The sequence below is a fragment of the Gorilla gorilla genome, chromosome 13, assembly GCF_029281585.2.
Source record: "Gorilla gorilla gorilla isolate KB3781 chromosome 13, NHGRI_mGorGor1-v2.1_pri, whole genome shotgun sequence".
Classification (NCBI taxonomy): domain Eukaryota; kingdom Metazoa; phylum Chordata; class Mammalia; order Primates; family Hominidae; genus Gorilla; species Gorilla gorilla.
In genome coordinates, this window is record NC_073237.2 from 88,844,095 (window position 1) to 88,866,645 (window position 22,551).

At 36.7% G+C, this 22,551-nt stretch overlaps 2 protein-coding genes across 3 annotated transcripts in view; one reads left to right on the top strand and one right to left on the bottom strand.

Annotated features, from left to right (window-relative positions):
* Window positions 1-22,551, top strand: part of CENPP (centromere protein P) — a 286,318-nt gene that overhangs the window by 47,660 nt on the left and 216,107 nt on the right. The gene's annotated exons all lie outside the window — the stretch shown is intronic.
* OGN (osteoglycin) lies at window positions 1,523-22,251 on the bottom strand. 2 transcript variants are annotated; one of them, XM_004048268.5, is made up of 7 exons: window positions 22,072-22,251; window positions 20,804-20,971; window positions 18,651-18,744; window positions 10,636-10,794; window positions 7,410-7,612; window positions 3,757-3,852; window positions 1,523-3,346 (listed from the first exon to the last, which is right to left on the bottom strand). In XM_004048268.5, exons 1-7 carry the CDS (start codon window positions 22,249-22,251, stop codon window positions 3,176-3,178), a joined length of 1,071 nt encoding a protein of 356 aa, XP_004048316.1. In that variant the 3' UTR covers window positions 1,523-3,175. The 2 variants fall into 2 exon arrangements, with proteins under 2 accessions (XP_004048316.1, XP_063552629.1); XM_063696559.1 differs by having other exon boundaries at window positions 20,804-21,052; window positions 22,072-22,179.

The following is a 22,551-nucleotide window of genomic DNA, read 5'->3' on the forward strand; positions in this document are numbered from 1 at the left end:
GTTAATTATAGTCATCTTACAATGGTATAGAACTTATTCCTCCTATCTAGCTGTAATTTTGTATCCTTTAACAAATCTTTCCCAAAAGTTTTAAATTTTGATCTATTTTTTCTTTTTTACCTGTGTTTTTGGTGACAAATCCAAGTAATTCCGTGCCAAATTCAATGTCATAAAGGTTTTCCTCTATATTTTCTCTAAGAATTTTATAATTTAACCCTTAAGTTTAGGTCTTTTAGTTTGTTTTTAAATATTACATAAGGTAGGTGTCCCACTTCATTCTTTTGTATATGGATATACAGTTTTCCCAGCACCATTGTTGAAGAGACTGGTGTTCTCCACTGAATGGTCTTTGTACTTTTGTTGAAAAGTATCTGACCCTATTTGGAAGGGTTTATTTCTGGGCTATTTAATTTATTCTATTGGTCTATATGTCTGTACTTATGCTAGTACCACACTGTTTTCCTTTTTTTTTTTTCTTTTTTAGACAGAGTCTTGCTCTGTCGCCTAGGCTGGAGTGCAGTGGTGCGATCTCAGCTCACTGCAACCTCCGCCTCCTGGTCAAGCGATTCTCCTGCCTCAGCCTCCCAGTAGCTGGGATTACAGGCACCCGCCACCACACCCGGCTAATTTTTTGGAATTTTTAATAGAGACAGAGTTTAACCATGTTGGCCAGGCTGGTCTCGAACTCCTGACCTCAAGTTATGCACCCGCCTCAGCCTCACAAAGTGCTGGGATTACAGGTGTGAGCCATTGCGCCCAGCCACACACTGTTTTCATTACTGTATCTTTGTTGTAAATGTTGAAGTTAGGAAATGTGAGTCTTCTATCTTTATTCTTATTTTCAAGATTCTTCTGTTTATTTGGGGGTCTCTTGAAGTTCCATTTTATTTGTGTGAAAGCATCATTGAGATTTTGATGGCAACTGTGTTCAGTCTGCATATCATATTGGATAGTATTGTTGTCTTAACAACATTAAATCTTACCATCCATAAACACAAGACATCTTTCCATTTATGTATGTCTTTAGTTTTTTTCAGCAATGTTAGTAAGAAGTAAATTATTTAAAAATTTAAAGCCTCTAATTATTAGTGTCAAGAATGAAACATTATGAATATAATGGAGACAGCATATTTTTACTTTCTCTAATTATTTCGTCTGATATCTTCTGAATCTTGGTGGTATAATTTGTATTGTTTATTTTATTTGTGATTTAAGGTTGTGTATATGAAGGTGTAAGGTATGCATGTTCATATCCTCTTATCTAGAAATCCCCAAATTATTTCTTTAATTCTGGAATTCATACCTTTTACCAATGTTCTTTCTCCCTTATCATTATCTTATCTAAAACTACTGACTTTTGAATTTTTTCTTAATTTGAGAGTTATTTGATGGTGTTTTGCTCCATAAGTTTTATCATAAAAATAATATAGGAATACATTATTTTTCTGAAAACTAGAAAGATGACAGGCATTCAAGATTATGATAGTTTAAAGATTCAATTTTTCCAAATAAAACAGAACCCTTCTATTTAGATGGATTTTATTTTGCAATATTTATTATATATTCAATTCAAATGTACTCACTATTGTGCTAGGCAATTGAAAGTAAAAAGTATAAAGCTGCATTTTGCGCTCTCTGAGGTTTAAGTCAGGGAAATGATGCATGCACACACAATAACGAGAAAGTAGTATAATAGCTGTGATCATTAGTTATCAAAATAAGTGAATGAGCTAATAATCATTGTTAGAATAATAATTGTGGTCTTAGATCTCAGATGCTTTAATGAAAAATGTTATCTTGAGGTCAACTTTGACAAATGGGGAGATAACTGAAAAACATCTGACATTCTAGGTAGGGAAAAAAACAGAAGCAAATGCTTAAAAATGGGAATAAGTATGTATTCTGTACACAGAGACAACTTGATTTCAATACATACTTTATGGTGGAAATAATGTTTGTACTTTTACTTACACAGTTCAGACTCACGTTTCTAAAACACTGATAATTTTGTGTTTAACTTCAATGTAATATGTAGACTAATACTTTTAGTGGGGTACAAGTGAGAGGAATGTTATTTTAGAAACTTTACTCTGGCACCACTGAGTCATCATAAATTATTACTCTCAGATAGAAGATTTAATTCTTGCAGTTAGCCATGTCAGTTTATCATGAGTAATCAGAAAGTGTTACTCAGAAGCTTTATTGTGAATATTCAGTTTGTTACAGTGAACATGGATGTGTATGGGTGGGAAGGTAGTGTGCACTAGCACCACAGAATATTCTGTTTTCATCTTATGCTTGAACTAATTTATTGATGAGATTCTCATTTCTATAGTATAAAAGGAAAATATTTTGCAGTTATCTCGTATTTGAAAGACTTTGCCATAGAGAACTTTATCAGAAATGGATGAACTTTTCATTATTTCTTATAAGCATATTGGTTTTGGCCTGCTTGACTTTAAAACTTTTTTTGGTAGACTTAGAGTGTTAATATTTAGATAAAGAAAATATTTTACTGAAGACATTACCAGAAAGTAAAATAACTTGAACATTTCTGTATTAGCTCTTTATCAGAGAATAACATTTATTTTATTTGGAAAGTTTTCCTAAATATGAGACTATCCGCTATTTCTCAGACTAAGTGAAAATTTAATAAAATAGCTGCCTTGATAGGAGGAAAACAAAGTTCTTACTTTATAAGGAATAACGTATGAATCATAAAAGAAGAATGAGCGATCATGGGAAACATTTAGCTTTTCAAAGTTTTTGGAACATGTACCTTAAATGCTTTTGGGATCCAGTAAAGGCCAGGAAAGACAAAGAGTTGAAAGTTTCTTGGATTTATCCTCTTACTTACATCATTAGTAATAGGAATAATGCATCTCAAATTTGGGCATTTATATAAAAACATGATTTTTAAATGGTAGTCTAGTATAAACTAGGATTTTGTAATGCTGTTTAAATATTTTCATATTACTTTGTTTCGAACGTAGACATTCAGTCTTACTTTTTACTTATTATATGTAAGATTTTGAACATCCTTGCTTAAAATATCAAATTCCTTCAAAATGGGATACAAGGTTAATATTAAACCAATACTTAAGTTCCTTTACACATTGTTGAGACAGACTATTAGTGTAGGTGTACTTTCGTTTATATGTTGTACCGATAGAGGTTAAAAGTATGACCCTATCGGTAATCTTTTTAAGCAAATAAAACTGTTTGGATGCTTTCCCAGGACGATTGGATTGCCCTCCAGGCGTATCTCTTCAATGCGGTCCCGGATGTAACTGGTGTCATTAGCCTTGCAGAATGTGTCATCTGTAATTGAAGCTATGTTGTTAAACTGAAAAAAAAAGAGGAAAACATTGTTCAGAAATCTGAAATCAACCTTTCATATGCTATATAATGGGTAAAGGAAACCTAAGTCAGAGGTCTGAGTGCCCCCTCACTTCAAATCCTTGTGTCAAATTAATTAGGAAATACTCAAATGTACACCTGGAGACAAGTACAATCAAGAGCAGACTTCACACGTACTGTGCTGGTCTACTTGTTATGCTCTGGATGGAATCTGGACTTCTGGGAAGAAAGTTCATGAGCCTAGTATTAATCTTTTTGATAGGCAGACATTTAGCTATCACGCTACTGCAGTGATCTAACCAAAATTTGTATGTGAATAAGTGAGGTTCCCAATGAGTCACAAGATTTTGACTCATAGGTAATTAGAGTCAGATATTGTGAAAGGAACCATCATACCTGAAGATGAATTACACGTAGACTTTCTGGTAAATTAAGAGGCACGGATTCCAGGGCATTATGGTCCAAGTAGAGGAAGGTGAGGTTATTTAGTTTCTGTAAGGAAAATTTCATGTGAGTGTTATTGAGGTTCTGTACATTCTTTCACAGGATTCAAGCAATATATATGTGCATATGAGTATATGTCTATATATACAGACTTGCATATTGATATAAATACATCAATTATATCAATTGTTCGTATGGTAGTTTCTTGTTTGGGTTTTCTTTCTGACTTCACGTGTAGTGTATTTTGATCCTTTATGATGGCCAGTGGAGCTCTGCCGCATACCCCACACTTCTGTCCATTCATCTGATCTCTGAATATCCGGCTCTAATGCCAACTTCTGGTACTCTTTGTGTTTGTCTTGATAGGAACTAATGAGGTGAGTCCCTATGTGGGATTGAATTTTGACCCTGGTGCTGCCATAACCTCTCCTATACCTCTGGAGTTTCCCATCTCAGTTCCACCAATTTCTAGCTAAGTGGTTACTTCTTAGAAATGTGTGTGCTTGTATTTTTTTAGTAGAGACGAGGTTTCACCATGTTAGCTGGTATGGTATCGATCTCCTGACTTCGTGATCTGCCCGCCTTAGCCTCCCAAAGTGCTGGGATTACAGGTGTGAGCCACCATGCCCGGCCTAAAAAAATACAAAAAATTAGACAGGCATGGTGGTGGGCGCCTGTAGTCCCAGCTACTCGGGAGGCTGAGGCAGGAGAATGCTGTGAACCCAGGAGGCGGAGCTTGCAGTGAGCTGAGATCGCACCACTGTACTACAGCCTGGGCAACAGAGCGAGACTCTGTCTCAAAAAGAAAAAAAAAAAAAAAGAAATGTGTGTGCTTAGCCGGGCATGGTGGCTCACGCCTGTAATCCCAATACTTTGAGAGGTCAATGCGGGTGGATCACTTGAGGTCAGGAGTTCGAGACCAGCCTGGCCAACATGGTGAAACCCCATTTCTACTAAAAATACAAAAATTAACTGGTGTGGTAGCACATGCCTGTAATCCCAGCTACTAGGGAGCCTGAGTGAGGCAGGAGAATTGCTTGAACCCAGGGGGTGGAGGTTGCAGTGAGCCGAGATTGTGCCACTGCACTCCAGCCTGGGCCACAGAACGAGACTCCATCTCAAGAAAAAAAAAAAAAATGTGTGCTTAGCAAGATGTTTCCCAAAGCAGTTTAGTAAACAGTTAGCTTGATGCAGGTTTTTTCCCTAAGGGCTTAATGTTGGATTATTCTTCATGATCAGTAACCCATCATTGTGTATAATTGTAATTTCCCCTGACATTACTCTTTTACCTTATCTTCAATATGTATCCTGTGGTAGATTTTGCTAATTCTTTTCCGTGTTGCTATTTTAATACTTTCTTAAGCACCCTACCCTTCCACCATGTGGGCATCAAGCTCTCGTCTTCCCAGTGAGTCTCATTTACATGAGTTAGAATAACCTAATTCTACTAGTGACTGTAGCAGCTTAGGACATTAAACAAAACTATAGGGCAGCTGAGTTTATTATTTTCTTTTCTTTTTTTTTAGAGATGGAGTCTCGCTCTGTTGCCCAGGCTGTAGTGCAGTGGCATGATCTCAGCTCACTGCAACCTCCACCTCCCAGGTTAAAGCAATTCTCCTGCCTCAGCCTCCCGAGTAGCTGGGACGACAGGTGCCCACCACCACGCCCAGCTAATTTTTTGTATTTCAGTAGAGACAGGGTTTCACCATGTTGCCCAGGCTGGTCTCGAACTCTTGAGCTCAGGCAATCTGCCCGCCTTGGCCTCCCAAAGTGCTAGGATTACAGGCATGAGCCACCGTGCCTGGCCAAGTTTATTATTTTCATACCAACTTGTCATAAATCCCTTCTGTAATTCCTGTCTAAACCCCAGAATATTCAAACGTTCTTTTTGTGAAATGTTGATCAGCTCCTTTTTTTTTTTTTTTTTTGGAGACTGAATCTTGCTCTGTGGCCCAGGCTGGAGTGCAGTGGTACAATCTCAGCAGCTCACTGCAACTTCTGCCTCCCAGGTTCAAGCGATTCTTGTGCCTCAGCCTCCTGAGTAGCTGGGACTACAGGCGCCCACCACCACGCCTAGCTAATTTTTGTATTTTTAGTAAAGACAGAGTTTCACCATGTTGGCCAGGCTGGTCCTCACCTCCTGACCTCAAGTGATCCGCCTGCCTCAGCCTCCTAAAGTGCTGGGATTACAGCCGTGAGCCACTGGACCTGCCCTGATCAACTTTTATAGGTCTTTAACATGTCTGTTATTCAAAGAGTGACCAACTCAAATTAATATTTTCAAATTACAACTTTAAAACAAAAAAAAAGGCCAGGCACGGTGGCTCACGCCTGTAATCCTAGCACTTTGGGAGGCCAAAGTGGGCGGATCACCTGAGGTCAGGAGTTCGAGACCAGCCTGGCCAACACCCGTCTCTACTAAAAGTGTAGAAATTAGCCGGGCGTGGTGGTGTGTGCCTGTAGTCCCAGCCACTTGGGAGGCTGAGGCAGGAGAATTGCTCGAACCTGGGAGGCGGAGGTTGCAGTAAGCCAAGATCACGCCACTGCACTCCAGCCTGCGCGACAGAGCAAGACTCCATCTCAAAAAAAAAAAAAAAAAAAGGTGTATCTGCTTTTAAAAAGTGCTCTAAGAGTCCCTTAACTTCTGAGTTCCTTATAAGAAATATCAGATGAGCTCTGATGTAACTTTAAAATGTCCCTTAAAGTTGAAAAAAGATACCTTAATTGTAATGAAAAATGAAAAAATGGACTATTTGTACACTTTCTAACAGATTGTACATTTTTTGACAGAATTTACCTGTGTGTGATTATCATAAACTTTTTGATAATGAATATTTGATAGTTTCCGAAGTTACCTTTAGAAGCAAGAAACCTTGCCTTTTGAATGAGATTATGTCTGTTACCAGCAATGGCATGATCATCATTTTATCTGGGGAATGATTACATCAGAGCTATGGAAATCCTGGGCTAAAGTGATTACTCCTGTAGGTCATGCATTTTGAGACAAATTGTCTACCTAAACCGAAGTAGATTACTTTCCCTTTTTCCTACATAATATTTGCTTGAATTGTTAAGAAATGTATTTAATTCTTACTACATATAAAATTTTATATTACATGCTCTCATGAAATTCAAAGGAAAATCTCCCTATAGAATTTCACAGTCTAATATCTTTAAATATTAAAAGTTAAATTCAGTATTTACTTTTGGATCTTTATTTTTTTCTGGTGTTTATAATTTGCTAACATTGTAAGGAAAAAGAAACACAGGAAATATCCCATTTTGAGCTTTCGTAGACTGTAAGTGTCATGCGAGGGCCAACCATGTCTGTCTAAATAAATATTTGCTGTGTGAACAAGTGAAAAAATGAGAAACAAAATAGTCCCATGAAATAAAATAAAGGTTATGTATTTTAACTGAGATATGGGTATAAGCTAGGCTGAATGAGCCTAATAGGATGGTTATTTATTATGTAAATAATGTCTTCATTTATTAAATCAAAATAGTTTTTAAGTGTAATCAAAATACAATTCTAGACCAAAGTTTCTCTTTTATCTATCATATCATCACTCATACTATGCTTAGTTTTAATATAAAATACTTACTTTGAATGCATTTGCTTTGATTCCCCTACTCTTGATTTTGTTGTATTTTGCATTAAATAAAGTGAGCTTGGGAGGAAGAACTGGAAGTTTTAGTAGTTGATTTTCAGCAAGTGAAAGTTCTTCTAACAGAGAAAGTTTTGAAAAAGTACCATCTTCTATATCTTCTATCAAATTTCCTGTAAAATCGAGTCTTCTTAAGTTAGCTAGAGGGAAAAAAATATAAAAAACAACTACGTAAGTAAAATTCTTATTGTATGGACTGAAGAAAAGCATTTGTTTAACAGATCACTCAAGCATCTTTCATTTTTAGTGCCTGGTAGACTGTCTACAATTCATAGCCCAGTAAAGTTTTGTGGAATGATCACTGAACACCTCTTTGTGCCTGAAATTGATTCCCTTTCTGACTGGAGTCCTAGAATCTCAGGTTTGAAAGTGATCTTAAAGTTAATCGAGTCTTTTCATCTTTCTCTGTTCAAATTCCTTGGGATGGTCAGGCAGTTTGAAAGAAATTCTTGTTGCAAATCATGGAAAGGAAGCATTACATTTGATTGGAATCATGTAATATTTTTTGATTTATTTGCTGGCATGTTGCGTTGTGATCCTGAGTATGTTATCTTAATCTTAATGTCTCTATGCCTTATAGCTTAACAACAACAAAGACAAAGATGTTCCCTATTTGTTAAAGTGACACAGATTGAGAGAGAAATTCAGTGTGTGTGTGTGTGTATGTGTGTGTGCGTACTTGCGTGTGCATCACTTATATCTGGGATAATTAGGAAATCAATTGTTTCTTATTCACAGGAATCATGTTCTATAAAATTACCACAAGTGTTGAATTTGTAAATACTGAACCATTATTCCTAGGAGAAATACAGGGTTATGTTCCTGTGAGCCTCTGGCCACACATTTCCATCAACTATTAGTACATAACTTTATGTGTTTTTGCTTAAGGACACTTGGCTTAATATATATTGTTGAATCATTAATATTGCACTATAACTCATGCCTGAACAAACCTTATCTAACATATTTTCCCTGTAGGCATATCACAGCCTTTTTGTGCTTGGGGATGTTAGACGTCACTTCAGCACCATGTGTTGGGTCATGTTAAACAGCAAAATCAGGCCAGGTGTGGTGGTTTATGCCTGTAATCCTAGCACTTTGGGAGGCCAAGGTGGGCGGATCACTTGAGGTCAAGAGTTCGAGACCAGCCTGGCCAACACAGCGCAACCTCATCTCTATTAAAATTATAATAGGCCGGGCGCGGTGGCTCACACCTGTAATCCCAGCACTTTGGGAGGCCGAGGTGGGCGGATCATGAGGTCAGGAGAACGAGACCATCCTGGCTAACACGGTGAAACCCCATCTCTACTAAAAATACCAAAAAAAAAAAAAATTAGCCAGGCGTGGTGGCGAGCACTTGTAGTCCCAGCTACTCGGGAAGCTGAGGCAGGAGAATGGCGTGAACCTGGGAGGCGGAGCTAGCAGTGAGCCGAGATGGTGCCACTGCACTCCAGCCTGGGTGACAGAGTAAGACTCCATCTCAAAAAATAAATTAATTAAATTAAGCTAAATTACAATAAAACAAGTAACCAGGTGTGGTGGCACATGCCTGTAGTCTCAGCTACTCAGGAGACTGAGGGACAAGAATCCCTTGAACCCAGGAGGCAGAGGCTGCAGTGAGCTGAGATCACACCACTGCACTTCAGCCTGGGCAACAGAGCGAGACCCTGTCTCAAACAAAAAAACCCCAAAAAAACAAAAATCAATAAACAGCAAAATCATAAACACAAAGCACAAAAATGTGAAAAACATGTCATTAAATAGACTGTGAACAGGGCATTTATTTACAGTATGAGAACTGGAACCAGAAGACGGTGTTACCTTGTTCAACCTCAGATGGGAATGTGCATGTCAAGTAATTCAAATTTTTTGCCACTCTGAGCATGTCTGAGAAAGCCCATGAAAGCATAATGTGTATTAATTTTGGGGTTATAAATAAATTTTAGCAAGTGGGTATTCACAAATATGGAATCCACAAATAACAAGGATCAACTATACTTCAATCCACATTTGGGAGCTATCAGTGGCAGCATGAATCTGGTTATGGTTAATCTCATAAATGTGTAGCAGGGCCAGTATGCATTTCTTGGTGTGATTTTTTTCAGAACTCTTGACAATATTAGGAGTCTAGAAAACTGACAAGAAATTAGTGATCTAGGACTGGGATTTGGTACTGCAGAAATGGAGGATTCTGGTGTGCTTATGGCAACACTGTAACTGAGTTAAGATTTGCTAGAAGTTCAAGATTGATAATGACCTGGTAAGGAATTAAATACCACTGTTCTCAACACTATTTCCATATTAGAATCATCCAAGGAGTTTGTTTATTTTTAATGATGTTGCTTGGGCCCTACCCCAGATCTGAATTACAACCCCTGGGAAATAGGACCTAGTATCAGTATTTAAAAAATACTTCCCTGCCGGGCGTGGTGGCTCACGCCTGTAATCCCAGCACTTTGGGAGGCCGAGGCGGGCGGATCATAAGGTCAGGAGTTCGAGACCAGCCTGGCCAACATGGTGAAACCCCATCTCTACTAAAAATACAAATATTAGCCAGGTGTGGTGGCACACACCTCAGCTACTTGAGAGGCTGAGACAGGAGAACCACTTAAACCTGGGAGACAGAGGTTGCAGTGAGCCAAGATCACGCCACTCTACTCCAGCCTGGGCAACAGAGCAAGATTCCATGTCGGGTTGGGGGGAGCGGGGAGAAAAAAAAAAACACTTCCCAAGATATTTTTAATATGCAGCCAGGTTTAAGAGCCATTAGTTAAAGTAAGAAAAAGCAGTTTCTGTGTTTTTATAGTCCAGGTAGAAAATGAAACATTGTGGTTGGAGAAGCATCCCAGTTATATTCGTGTTGCTCAGTGTCTGAAGCAAGGGATCTTGAAGTATTGGAGTTGAGAAGATATAGTTGCCCATATGTTAGATGGGCTGTCATCATAGACAGTGAAGTCACCAGTAAAGAAAGATCACAGGATCTGTCTAAGTGGAAAGATGATTCACCAACAAATGAATGGACTTTTGTGAAACGTGTTAGATATTTATGTACTTCAAGTGACAAACCTGTATGTGATAGGCAGCAACTATATAGAAACTTGTGTTTTTATGAGTTAAATACTAATACGAGTTAATACTAATATCATATTTCAGCTTAACTTACGTATGTCTGCAAAATCTTTGGCAGTCAGCTTTTTAATTTTGTTGAATCGTGCGTAAAGATAGGCTGATTCCTTTGGTAAGGGGGGTACAGCATCAATGTCAACTTCTTCACAGTATACAGAGCCACTTAAACAAACACACAGCAGACACGTGGGCATTTCTAAATTGGGAATAAAATAATAAAAATATGAACAATAGTTTGAAAATATTTCGCCTCTAGTAGTAAAATTATTGCTATTATGAATGCTATTACTAATTTGAAGAGATGTTTTACAGAATCGTAAGAAAGATAGTCATGGTAACTCATTACCTATATTGTGCTTGATAATTCACCAGAATATTGTTTGAGAATCTCTTTTTATTTTGTTTTACTGGTGATTGCTTAAATGCTGAATTGATTGACAGTTACATTTCCTTATTTGAAAACCAAAAAAATTTACAAAGTAGGAGTTAAGGTAAACATGAGCTTGACTTATTAAGTTTAATGTGTGAGAAACATATTTCAGATTGGTGACAGTAGCTAGACTTTAGTAACCACTAGTTAAGTAAGGAAGCCATTAACTTGAAAATTAGAGTAATCGTAGGCACTGTTTGGATCCTTTAGCACCCCAAGTCATTTATTACATTTACTTGTCATACCTCTTGGAACATTCCTTAGTCTTTGTTTTTTATACCTTTTCCTGTTTTTGAAAAGTGTAGAGCTTTCTTTTTGTTTAGTTTTATTTTTCAGGGCATTTATTCTGCAGAATGCCTTTCAGTTGGCAGAGGTTTCTCATTTTTGGCAGGAGTACCATGGATCCTCAGTGCTGTGTGTCCAAAAGCACATGATATCTGTTTATCCCATTCCTGATAATATCTTTGGTCACTTGGTTCAAGTAGTATGTGCCATGTTTCTCACTGAGTAAAGTTAATATTTTTCACTTCATAACAAGTAATTCTGGAGAAGTGCTTTGAGAATCTAAATGTCTGGTGTGACATTGTACTTTCATATACTAGTTTTAGCATCCATTGATGATTCTTACCTGAATCATTTGTGACTAACCAAATAGTGATTTTCTAATTCCATCATTCCTTCTACACTCGTTAGTTGGCACTCTTTTCTTATTTTTTATATCAATATGAACTTGTTTTATATATTTTGATATATTTTATTATTTATTTACTTACTTATTTTTGAGACAGAGTCTTGCCCTGTTGCTCAGGCTGGAGTGTGGTGGTGTGATCTTGGCTCATTGCAACCTCCACCTCCCCATTTCAAGCGATTCTTCTGCCTCAGCCTCCTGAGTAGCTGGGATTACTGGCGTATGCCACCACACATGGCTATTTTTTTTTTTTTTTGAATTTTTAGTATAGACAAGGTTTCACCATGTTGGCCAGGCTGGTCTCGAACATGACCTCAAGTGATCTGCCTGCCTCGGTCTCACAAAGTGCCGGGATTACAGACGTGAGCCATCACACCTGACCTATTTTGATATATTTTAAATATATCAAATAAACATGTCAAATTTTATTTTTTGAATTTTTTTTTCTTTTTTTTTAGATGAAGTCTCGCTTCGTCACCCAGGTTGGAGTGCAGTGGCGTGATCTCGGCTCACTGCAGTCTCCGCCTCCCGGGTTCAAGCAATTCTCCTGCCTCAGCCTCCCAAGTATCCGGGATTACAGGCATGTGCCACCATGCCCGGCTAATTTTTTTGTATTTTTAGTAGAGACTGGGTTTCACCATGTTGGCCAGGCTGCTTTCGAACTCCTGACCTCACGTGATCTGCCCGCCTCAGCCTCCCAAAGTGCTAGGATTACAGGTGTGAGCCACCACGCCCGGCCTATTTTTTGAAATTTTAATTGATATTTTCATATCAATATGAATTGTGTCCCATAAGTCATAATCTGTTTATTTTAATAATCAAATTGTCACAGATTAGGCAGTGAGTGCCCTTTCAAGCTTTTTTTTCCTGCTACAGCTTTTTGTGGTTAGCTGACTTACAATTAATTGCATGTATTTAAATCGTACAACATATACGATTTTTACGTATGTACACCCCCATGAAACGTTCACTACAAGTGAGTTAATTAACATACCTGTCACTCCAAAAAGTTTTCTCCTGCCCTTTGGTAATCTCTCCCTCCCACTCTTGTCCTCGAGCAATGACTGACCTGCTTTTGGTCAGTATACATTAGTTTGCATTTAGGAGAATTTTATATTAAAAGAATCATGTAGTATCTACTTCCTTTTCTGGCTTCTTTTACTCAGCATTATTATTTTGATTTTCAATCTTTATCAGTAGTTCATTCTTCTTTATTACTCAGTAGTATTCAATTGTCTCAATATATACAATTTACATGGTCATTTCATATGGACATTGGGTTGTTTCCAGGTTTTCACTATTTCAAAGAAATTTATGTGTAAGTTTGTGTGGACTTAATGCTTTCATTTCTGTTGGGTAAGTACCTAAGGAGTGGAATGGCTGGGTCTTATTATAAATGTATGTTTTATCTTTTGAAGAAAGTGTCAAACTATTTTCCAAAGGACTGTGCCATTTTACATTCCTACCAGCAGCATATGAGAGTTCCAGCTGCTCCACATCCTTGCCAACATTTGGTATGGTCAGTCTTTTTAATTTTAGCAATTGAAATGTAGGGCATGTTATAGTATCTCATTGTGTTTTAATTTGCATTCTCTGATAACTAATGATGTTAGCATCTTTTCATGTGCTTGTTTGGCATCCATATATTTGATGACTTTTCTTTTTTTTTTTTCCTCTTACTAGTTTTCCTTTGGAAATGAAACATTTTAAATTTTAATGAAGAACAGTTGGTTCCTTGATAATTCATGGTTTCTGTGTTGTATTTAAGAAATGTTTGCCGACCACCAAGATTTGACACTTCGTTTTCTTCTAGAAGTTGTATAGTTTAAGATCTTTACCTTTAGGTGTGGGGTATACTTTGGGCTAATTTTTATATATGGTGCCAGGAAGGGTTAATTCTTTTTTGAAAAATTTTCCTACAGTTGTCTGGTTCTTTCAGCACCGTTTTTAAAAAGGATTATTCTTTCCTCATTGAATTGTATTGTCACATTGTCAAGAACTAGTTGGTTACTTCATGTTATCCTGTTTCTGGATTTTATTTTGTTCTGGTGACCCACTTTAACATTTTTATGCCAATACTGCAGTGTCTTGATTCCTGTACCTTTATAATAGTCTTGTTAGTATAAATCCTGCAACTTTGTTCTTCTTCAATGTTGTTAGACTATTCTAGGTCCTTTATATTTTCATATATATTTTAGAATCAGCTTGTTAATTAAACAAAAAAAAAACCTATTAGGATTTTGATTGGGATTGTGTTGAATCTCTAAATTTGGGGAAAACTGACATCTTAATGATATTAAATCTTCTAGACCTCGAACATAATACATTTCTCCTTATATATAGGTCTTCTTTATTTTCTCTTAGCAGTGTTATTTAGATTTCAGTGTACAGGTCTTACATACCTTTATTTTTTTTTTTTTGAGACAAGATCTCATGCTGTCACTCAGGGTGGGGTACAGTCGCATGATCGTGGTTCACTGCAAACCTCGACCTCCTGGGCTCAAGCGATCCTCCTGCTTCAGCCTCTCAAGTAACTGGGACTACAGGTTTGTGCCACCACACCTGGCTTTTTCTTGGTTAAATTTTTTGTAGAGACATGGTGTCACTATGTTGCCCAAGCTGGTCTCAAACTCCTGAGGTCAAGCAGTCCTCTTGCCTCGGCCCTCCCATGAACATCTTTTATATCTATTTCTTTTATATATTTTGATGGATTTAAAAACATTTTGTCAGGAGACTGGGTGCAGTGGCTCATGTATGTAATCTTGGCACTTTTAGAGGCTGAGGCAGGTGGATCATTTGAGTCTAGGAGTTTGAGACCAACCTGGGCAACATGATGAAACCTCATCTCTACAAAAAAATACAAAAATTAGCCAGGTGTGGTGGCACGTTCCTGTAGTCCCAGCTACTTGGGAGGCTGAGGCAGGAGGATTGCTGGAGCCCAGGAGGTCAAGACTACAGTGAGCCATTATCATGCCACTATACTCCAGCATGGGTAACAGAGCGAGACCCTGTCTAAAAAAAAAAAAAAAAAACAAACAAAAAAACACCATTATTCTTTGAGAACTTCCTTATTTCCTAACATAGCAAGATGTCCCAAACTAACCTTGCATTTTTCCTGCCCCAACCCTGAAATCAGCTATCTCTTCAGAAAGCACTGGGGGTTTTTTTGGTTTGTTCATTTGTTTTTAAGACAGAGTCTCGCCCTGTCACCCAGGCTGGAGTGCAGTGGTGCCATCTCGTCTCACTGCAGCTCTGCCTCCTGAGTCCAAGTGATGCTCCCGCCTCAGCCTCCCGAGTAGCTGGGATTACAGACATGTGCCACCATGCCCAGCTAATTTTTTTTGTATTTTTAGTAGAAACGGGGTTTCACCATGTTGGCCAGGCTTGTCTCAAATTCCTAACTTCAGGTGGTCCACCCGCCTCGGCCTCCCAGAGTGCTGATATTACAGGCATGAGCCACCACACCCAGCCAGCATTGGTTTCTTTTAGTGGAGAATGGTATTAGAAACCAAGATGCAGGTGCTGGGTGTGCTCATTGCCATTGAGATCACGTTGCTTCTAGGCTCTTTCAGCAGAGAGAGCTAGGAAATAAATGTGTGTGTTTATTTGTCTCTTTCTCCGCAGATAATACACATACATGCAACATATATGGATATAAACATATACAATATACATGCATATGTATACCATATACTCATATGTATACATACATACACGTAGAGATAAACAGAGATAAACATTTCTATATTTCTGTATCTCTATATATGCAAACCCTGAGTTAATACTAGTATCTTCTATTCCAAACCAACTCCACAGTGTTCTTTCTAGCCTTCCACCTTTCCATATTTGTAATGTTTCTCTGACAGTGAGGAACCTGGCTCTCATTATTTACAGTATATTTACTTAGTTCTGGCACACATATTAAGTAGTTCCAGTATTGCTAAGTCATAACACTGTGCATAACAAACCTACTCACTGGAACTTCATATTTGTTTGTAGTTCTTTTTTGTCCTTAACCTGAAGGTATATAGGAAAATGTTGTGTTTAACAGTTACTTAGAGTTTTTTCTTCCTTTGCTGAGTTCTTAATTTGAAGTACAATCAAGTTTATGTTTTTATGTTTGATTTCCAATTTGGGTTCTTTTTACCTTATTCTTGTTGATTTCATTTATATACGTATTTGGTTTTTTGACTATACGAAACAGCATTGTTCTAAAAATTAAATCTACATTAAAAAGTATATATGCAGAGAACTGCCATCCCCTCTCCCCCAATTTCTTTTTAGCCTGTATTTATTTTCACAGAAATAAGCAGATACATATATATTTTCTTATATCCTTTTCTTTCTTACATGAAAGACAGCATATTATAGATATTCTTTTGCACTTTGTTTTTTTTTTCCACATAGTGTATCCTGGAAATCACTCCATGTTAGTTCTTAGAGATCTTCCTCATTCATTTTTACAACTGCATAGTATTCTCTTCTGTTGGATTTACCGTTGTTTATTCAACTACTCTTCAGTGTTTGGGCAGTTAAATTATTTCTGATATTTTGCAATTGCATGCAATGCTTTAGTGATTTTGCATTTGTATTTTATTTTGGAGTATATCATCAAGGTAAATTTCTCAAAGTTGGCCGGGAGCAGTGGCTCATGCCTGTAATACCAGCACTTTGGGAGGCTGAGGCACTTGAGGCCAGGAGTTCAAGACCAGCCTGACCAACGTGGTGAAACCTGTCTCTACTAAAAATACAATAAATTAGCCTGGCGTGGTGGCGTGTGCCTGTAATCCCAGCTACTCGGAGGCTGAGGCAGGAGAATTGCTTGAGCCCAAATGGCGGAGGTTGCAGTGAGCCAAGATTGTACTGCTGCACACCAGTCTGAGAGCGAGACTCTGTCTCAAAAAAAAAAAAAATCCTCAAAGTTGGTTCTTATGTCAAAAAGTAAATGCATTTTTTATTTTGTTAGATATTGCCAAGTTCCTGTCCAAAAGCATTGCATTGATTTGCCTTCCTGCTGCCGTGTATGAGTGTCTTACCCCATAGCCTTGCTCATGGAATATATTAATGTGTTGTCATACTTCAATTTTTTTCAATCAGATAGGTTAAAAATGGTATCTCAATGTAATTTTAATTTATATGTCTCTGTGTGAGATTGAACACTTACTTGGGTCAAATCATTTAAATCATCTTGTGAACTGTCATTTTTCCAGTGGATTTTTGGTTAATCTCTTTTCCTCGATTTTTAAGAGTGCTTTATAAATTAGAGTTACTAGCTCTTTATTTTTAGTTATATTATCTGTCAGCTCTTATCTAGTGATATTATTTATCTGTAGTATATGTTACAAATATTTTTCCCAGTTTTTAGTTGCCTTCGACTTTACCACAGGTATTTTTAGGGTCAAATTTATTGTTCTTTTCTATTGTTGTCTCTGGATTTTGAGGCACCCTGCACCCAGATTCTTTTCTAGTACTTGTACGATTTCATTTTATACATTCAGATTGCTAATCTATTTGGAGTTTATTTTTTGTGTAAGGTGTGGACCTAAATGTACCCCTCTTCAAATGGCTATTTCTCCCAGCACCATTTTTTAAAAAGACCATTTTTGCTTCAGTGATTTAGGTTGGTACCTTTAGTATGTATCGAATTTTCATGTGTATTTTTGTCTGTTTCTGGATTTTCTATTCTATTTCATTGATCTTTTTGTCTATTCATATACCAGTATCGCGCTTTTTAAAGTATAGAGTTTTATAATATATTTTAATGTGTAGTACATCTGATTCCTGCATATACTTGTTACTGTTTACTGTTTCCCTTGTTATTCGTTACATGTTGTTCCATATGAATTCTAGAATCTGGTTTTCCAGCTTTATAAAAAAATTTATTGGTAATTTTAGTTGGATTGTTTTAAATTTATAAATTTAGAAAGAACTGACATCTTTATGATTTTGAGTCATTCCATCCAAGAACAAGGGATGCCTTTTGTTTTTTGTTTTTGTTTTTGTTTTTTTTGAGACAGAGTCTTGCTCTGCCGCCTAGGCTGGAGTGCAGTGGCACGACCTCGGCTCACCGCAACCTCCACCTCCCAGGTTCAAGCAATTCTCTGCCTCAGCTTCCCGAGTAGCTGGGATTACAGGCACCTGCCACCACGCCTGGCTAATTTTTTGTATTTTTAGTAGAGACAGGGTTTCACCATCTTGACCAGGCTGGTCTTGAACTCCTGACCTCATGATCCACCCGCCTCAGCCTCCCAAAGTACTGGGATTACAGGCGTGAGCCACCACACCCAGCCTGGGATGTCTTTAAATTTATTCAAAGCTATTTTTACTATCATACTTCTCGTTTTTTAAGCTTTATTTTCTGTTATGGTTCATTTTCATTTTATTTTAGAAATATAGAAATTAATATGTGGTTTTTGTCATGTTTTCATGTGAAATAATGTTCTGTGATAGAGTAAGAGTAAGCCAAGTACACAGGAATTATTAAGTAGGACTTGTAATTTGTTATTTCATGACAAGTTTTCTATTTTAATTGAAATGTACGTGTAATTATTGATGTATATGTGTGTTTCTGTTCTGTAAGTTTCTTAAAGGCAATAATTATATTTACCGTATACTGAGGCTGCACATTGTATTTTGCAAATAATCCGTGTTTAAGTATTTCTCGAATAGATTTTATATGGACGGAAACCACACTTTGTGGAGGCTAAGCTTGCCTAAGCTTTGGTTGTTCTCACAAGTTCTTGCTCCACATTTCTCACTCATAATGTGGGATGGCAAATGGTGTGCACTCCCAGTTTGAGTTTATCATTGGAAATAAAATTCCACTGTTTGTATTTACTGTATCTTGAGTCAGTTTTTGATTACCACAAGGAATAAAGTCCATTATAGCTATTTTTAAAAGATCCATTTTGAAAAATATTTAGATAATACTTACCATCATTTTCTTTCTTGGGAGGTAATGGTGTTATTGCCTCATCTTTTTGTAATTGAAGACTTTTCTCATTGGGTATTATCACAGTTTCTTTTTCCTATTGGAAAAATAAAAGTTTGTTACCTAGCTTCATTAAGTCTGTGTTTGACTGTAAAATGGAGGGATCACAGACACCTTCTCGTAGTTACATTAGTGGCATTTCCTTTGTGCTCCATTAGGCTTTCATACATATTTCCATTTTATCCTCTATTAAATTACAATAAGTATTTTTTAGCTTGTTTTTATTCTAGACTATGAGCTCCTTGAGTAAAAGAACTGGGTGTTTTTATTTTTATATCGCCAGTAGCTACACTCAGTGCTTAATAAATGTTGAACATCCTGAAATTCCAAATGAAAGCTAGGTGAGAATTCCCTGAATTGGAATGAAAGTTTTTCTGAGGTGAAACTGTTCCTCAGGGGTCTTGTCTGAACTGAGTTTCTCATTCAGATTCTACCATTTTGAGTAAGACTAGAGCTCCAGCCATGTCACAAGTGTAAACTACCAATTAAGGTCTTTAGGTCTCTTCTTGGGGTGACCCTTTAATTACCTATATCCCTCCATTAAGCCCTGGCTCTTGGAGCCCTTTTATTCCAGCTTACCTTACCTACCCTGCTTGGGCCACAGGGGTAGGCCATTAATTCTGGGGAAATTGGAGTAGATATAATTTAGATCCTGTCTTTCCTGTTCTTGGAGAGTACGTTTTCTGCCATTAGATTACAGTGTATTATGTGGTGTCCTATTCTTTCTGTCCTTTGTAAGCATGTTCCATTTTAGTCTCGGTCTTGACTCCTGACTCTGCCCTTCACCTTCATTCTCCCATCTGTGTGGTGGTTGAACTTCCTCCCTCTACTCTGTGTTTGCACATCAAGTCCTGTTGAATTCTACTCCACTCCACAAATATCTTAGACCCTGCATTTATATTAAGATAGAGAAACTTCTAAAGCCCTGTAAAGAGAAGAAGCAGAGAGAAAAATCATCTCTAAACTCTTTAGGGATCAGGGAATCTTAATAGATTCAAATCATCCAAGTGAGCCAATAGCCTATGTTATGATGGGACTTTTTTTTCTTTAACTTGAAGCTATAATTAGTAATACCTATCCTTTGTGTCTTAGTGATGGGCAAAAATAATGCTATCGTGTTAAAAGCATTAACTGAAAGAAAGAAACTGTGGTGTTAACATTTGCTCATCGTGTACCCCTGCAAAAAAGAAAAGAGAAAGTAGCAATTGTAACTGGTCAATCTTACAAGTCTTTATCCTCCAATTTATAATGGAGAAGAACTTCTGAAACAATCAGTATTGTTATATATTTGGCTGAATTTCTCATTTTCCAGTGTGTATGTGTATGTGTATGTGTATGTGTCATACGTAGTGGGCAACAGATACTTATGTGCTGTATTAACTTTTTCCTTAGCCAGCATTCATTTCTGTGTGCCAAGAAAACCACAAGTAATTAGTTTGCTCATAAAGGTGGGGAATGAATGATGTGGTATAACGTCACCCTTGCAGTGTTAACTCAAAGACAGTTACAGTTACTTGGTACCAATTGATAGAGGGTCTAAACTGTTAAAATTGATTTAAAAAGAAAGTCCTATATTGACTAGGTTTTCAGTTTTTGGTACTGTATGTAGATGGCATATATAAATTATTGTGGAATGCTGTTGATATCAAAATAACCAGTACTCTTCTATGTATTTTCTTCAAATTGTTTTCTATAATAATAACCTTAAGCTGATAATTCATCTTTATTTCTCCAAATACACATTTCCGCTAATTTATTTTTGAGGCAACACAACATTGCAAGTATAGGGCATTGTGTAATATTACTTAATATATAAATTGCAACTGGTCAGGGATCATCTTAAAGTCTAGTTTTCTTTAAGTTTTATTTTTTGGTTACTATAGATACTGTTTGGTTACCATAGATACCATTTATTAATTTGGAAAGCATACATACTCTAAAAATATAATCTTAGGGACAATTAATATGAATTCGTTTGAATCATTTAAAGTGATTTTCCCTTCCCCTTACCTTATCAGACACATTCAGGAAAAGCAAAAACATGCATTTAAATGGGCAGTATTTTAGAAGCTAAATTTAGAGTAGAAATAAAGTACCTTAATATTTTTTCCATCCAGGTATTTATCCTCATAATCTTGGCTAAATATGGATTCTTCAAAATTATCTGTTCCATAAGCATAGATAATGCGTGAGTCCTGCTGGGTTGGTGGTGCTGGCTTTATCAGAGGCACAAACAGTAACAGGAGAAGTGTAGACTGCAGAGTCTTCATTTTAGCAAAAATCAAGGTGACTGGAAATTAATAAACTAGTGGCCTGCTGACTGTGGGACAAAACTCCCTTTTTCCCTGGAAATAAAAATTCAGACCATCGAAGCAATATTTAAAAGCTTAGAGGATGTTTTGGCAGGGTGTGCGCAGTAAGGGCCAGAGAACAGTATTTAACCCTTAGTGATCTTTAATTAGATGCTAGCAGTTTTTATGTATCAGTGAACATTCTGAAAAATAGTTTTGGAAAATAGTTTTACTTCTTCTCTATCAGAAATTCAAGAAAGATTGATAATTTTAAGTTTCTTAATAATTAAGTGCCTTCAGCAGACATACTAATATTTAATTGAAATATTCTTAGGATGCCTGTAGTATAAATAGTTAAAATAAAGTCCCAAGATCCTGTCTCATGTGAGTTAAAAATATCATATTTCCACTTAGCTACTTTATAAGAACTCTTGATTTATATTTGTATGAACAGAAACAAGTTCCAAGAAAAGTTTTAAAACTTAAATTTAACATTATGAAAAGTAGTCATTAACACCTTTAGGTGGTACAGAATATAGGAAAAGCCATACGTTTTTAATTTTCTTAGTTTTGTAATTTTAATAGGTGATCATAATTTTTAGTTAATAGTATTGTATTTTTAATTTAAACTATGAAAACTGAAAGAATAGTATTGCAGGCTGGAGGAAATACCGAACTTTAATCAAAGAACTTTGAGGAATGTAATAGAAAGGATTGCTTTAGGCTCATCAATGGATTTTCTCTGGTGGGTACACATTTCAGACTTTTTCTTAAGTAACTTCAAACAGAATCACTCAGAGTTGCTGATGCTGCATTATAGATGCCAGTTTGTCAAAAATTCAGAGGTTGAAAATGAAGAATATAATGGATTTGTGACTTCTGCAGCACCCTATTCTTGCCTGCGTGGATGTTAAATTTATGCGATGATATACATAAGTACTTCTTAAAAATTAATTGTTTGAGGTAACTGAAACTTAAACCAGAGATGGCCTTTACATTTATTAAGACTATTAGATGAGTCAGTCGCACTTTACCAAACAATATTTAAAATAATATATGAAAAGTAAGCCTACCGTTGTAGCTGTTTTGAAGTTTTTTGTGGTTTTCCTCAATAGATGTTCATGTCTGTGCATTAGCCCCAAGTGGGAGGGTGAATGAGAAAAGCTATGGCTTGATTTCAAACTGCTGAGTAAAATTTCAGGGCCCAGCAGCTTTAAGAACAGTTTCCATGTGGTAGAGATCTTTGCCAGCATTTTTTCTCTAGGGTGAAATGCAGTGTGTTGTACTAGAGAACTGTGCTTAAGTTATTTGTTGTAACTGCTGCACTCAGTCTGCTTCAACTAATTGACTATAAACTTGTGTCATTTTATTATTGTGTAATAAACATTCATGTTTTGGTGAATATTCGTTTATGAAAAATGATATAGTTTTAAAGTCATCCTTTTCATTTCGGTGATTTCCCAGGAGATCAAACAATCTGCTTTTTGAATGAAATAGAACACCAAATGACAACATAGTCCATGTTGTTAATTTTATGAGGATTAAAAATACTG

Coding starts and splice junctions, on each gene's coding strand:
- OGN (XM_004048268.5), bottom strand. CDS start 22,251: ATGCTGGCAAAGATCTCTACCACATGGAAACTGTTCTTAAAGCTGCTG. Junction 7,613..10,635: donor CAAAGATTTTGCAGACATAC/GTAAGTTAAGCT, acceptor TTTTCCCTCTAG/CTAACTTAAGAAGACTCGAT. Junction 3,347..3,756: donor TACGTGTAATTCATCTTCAG/GTATGATGGTTC, acceptor TTTTTTTTTCAG/TTTAACAACATAGCTTCAAT.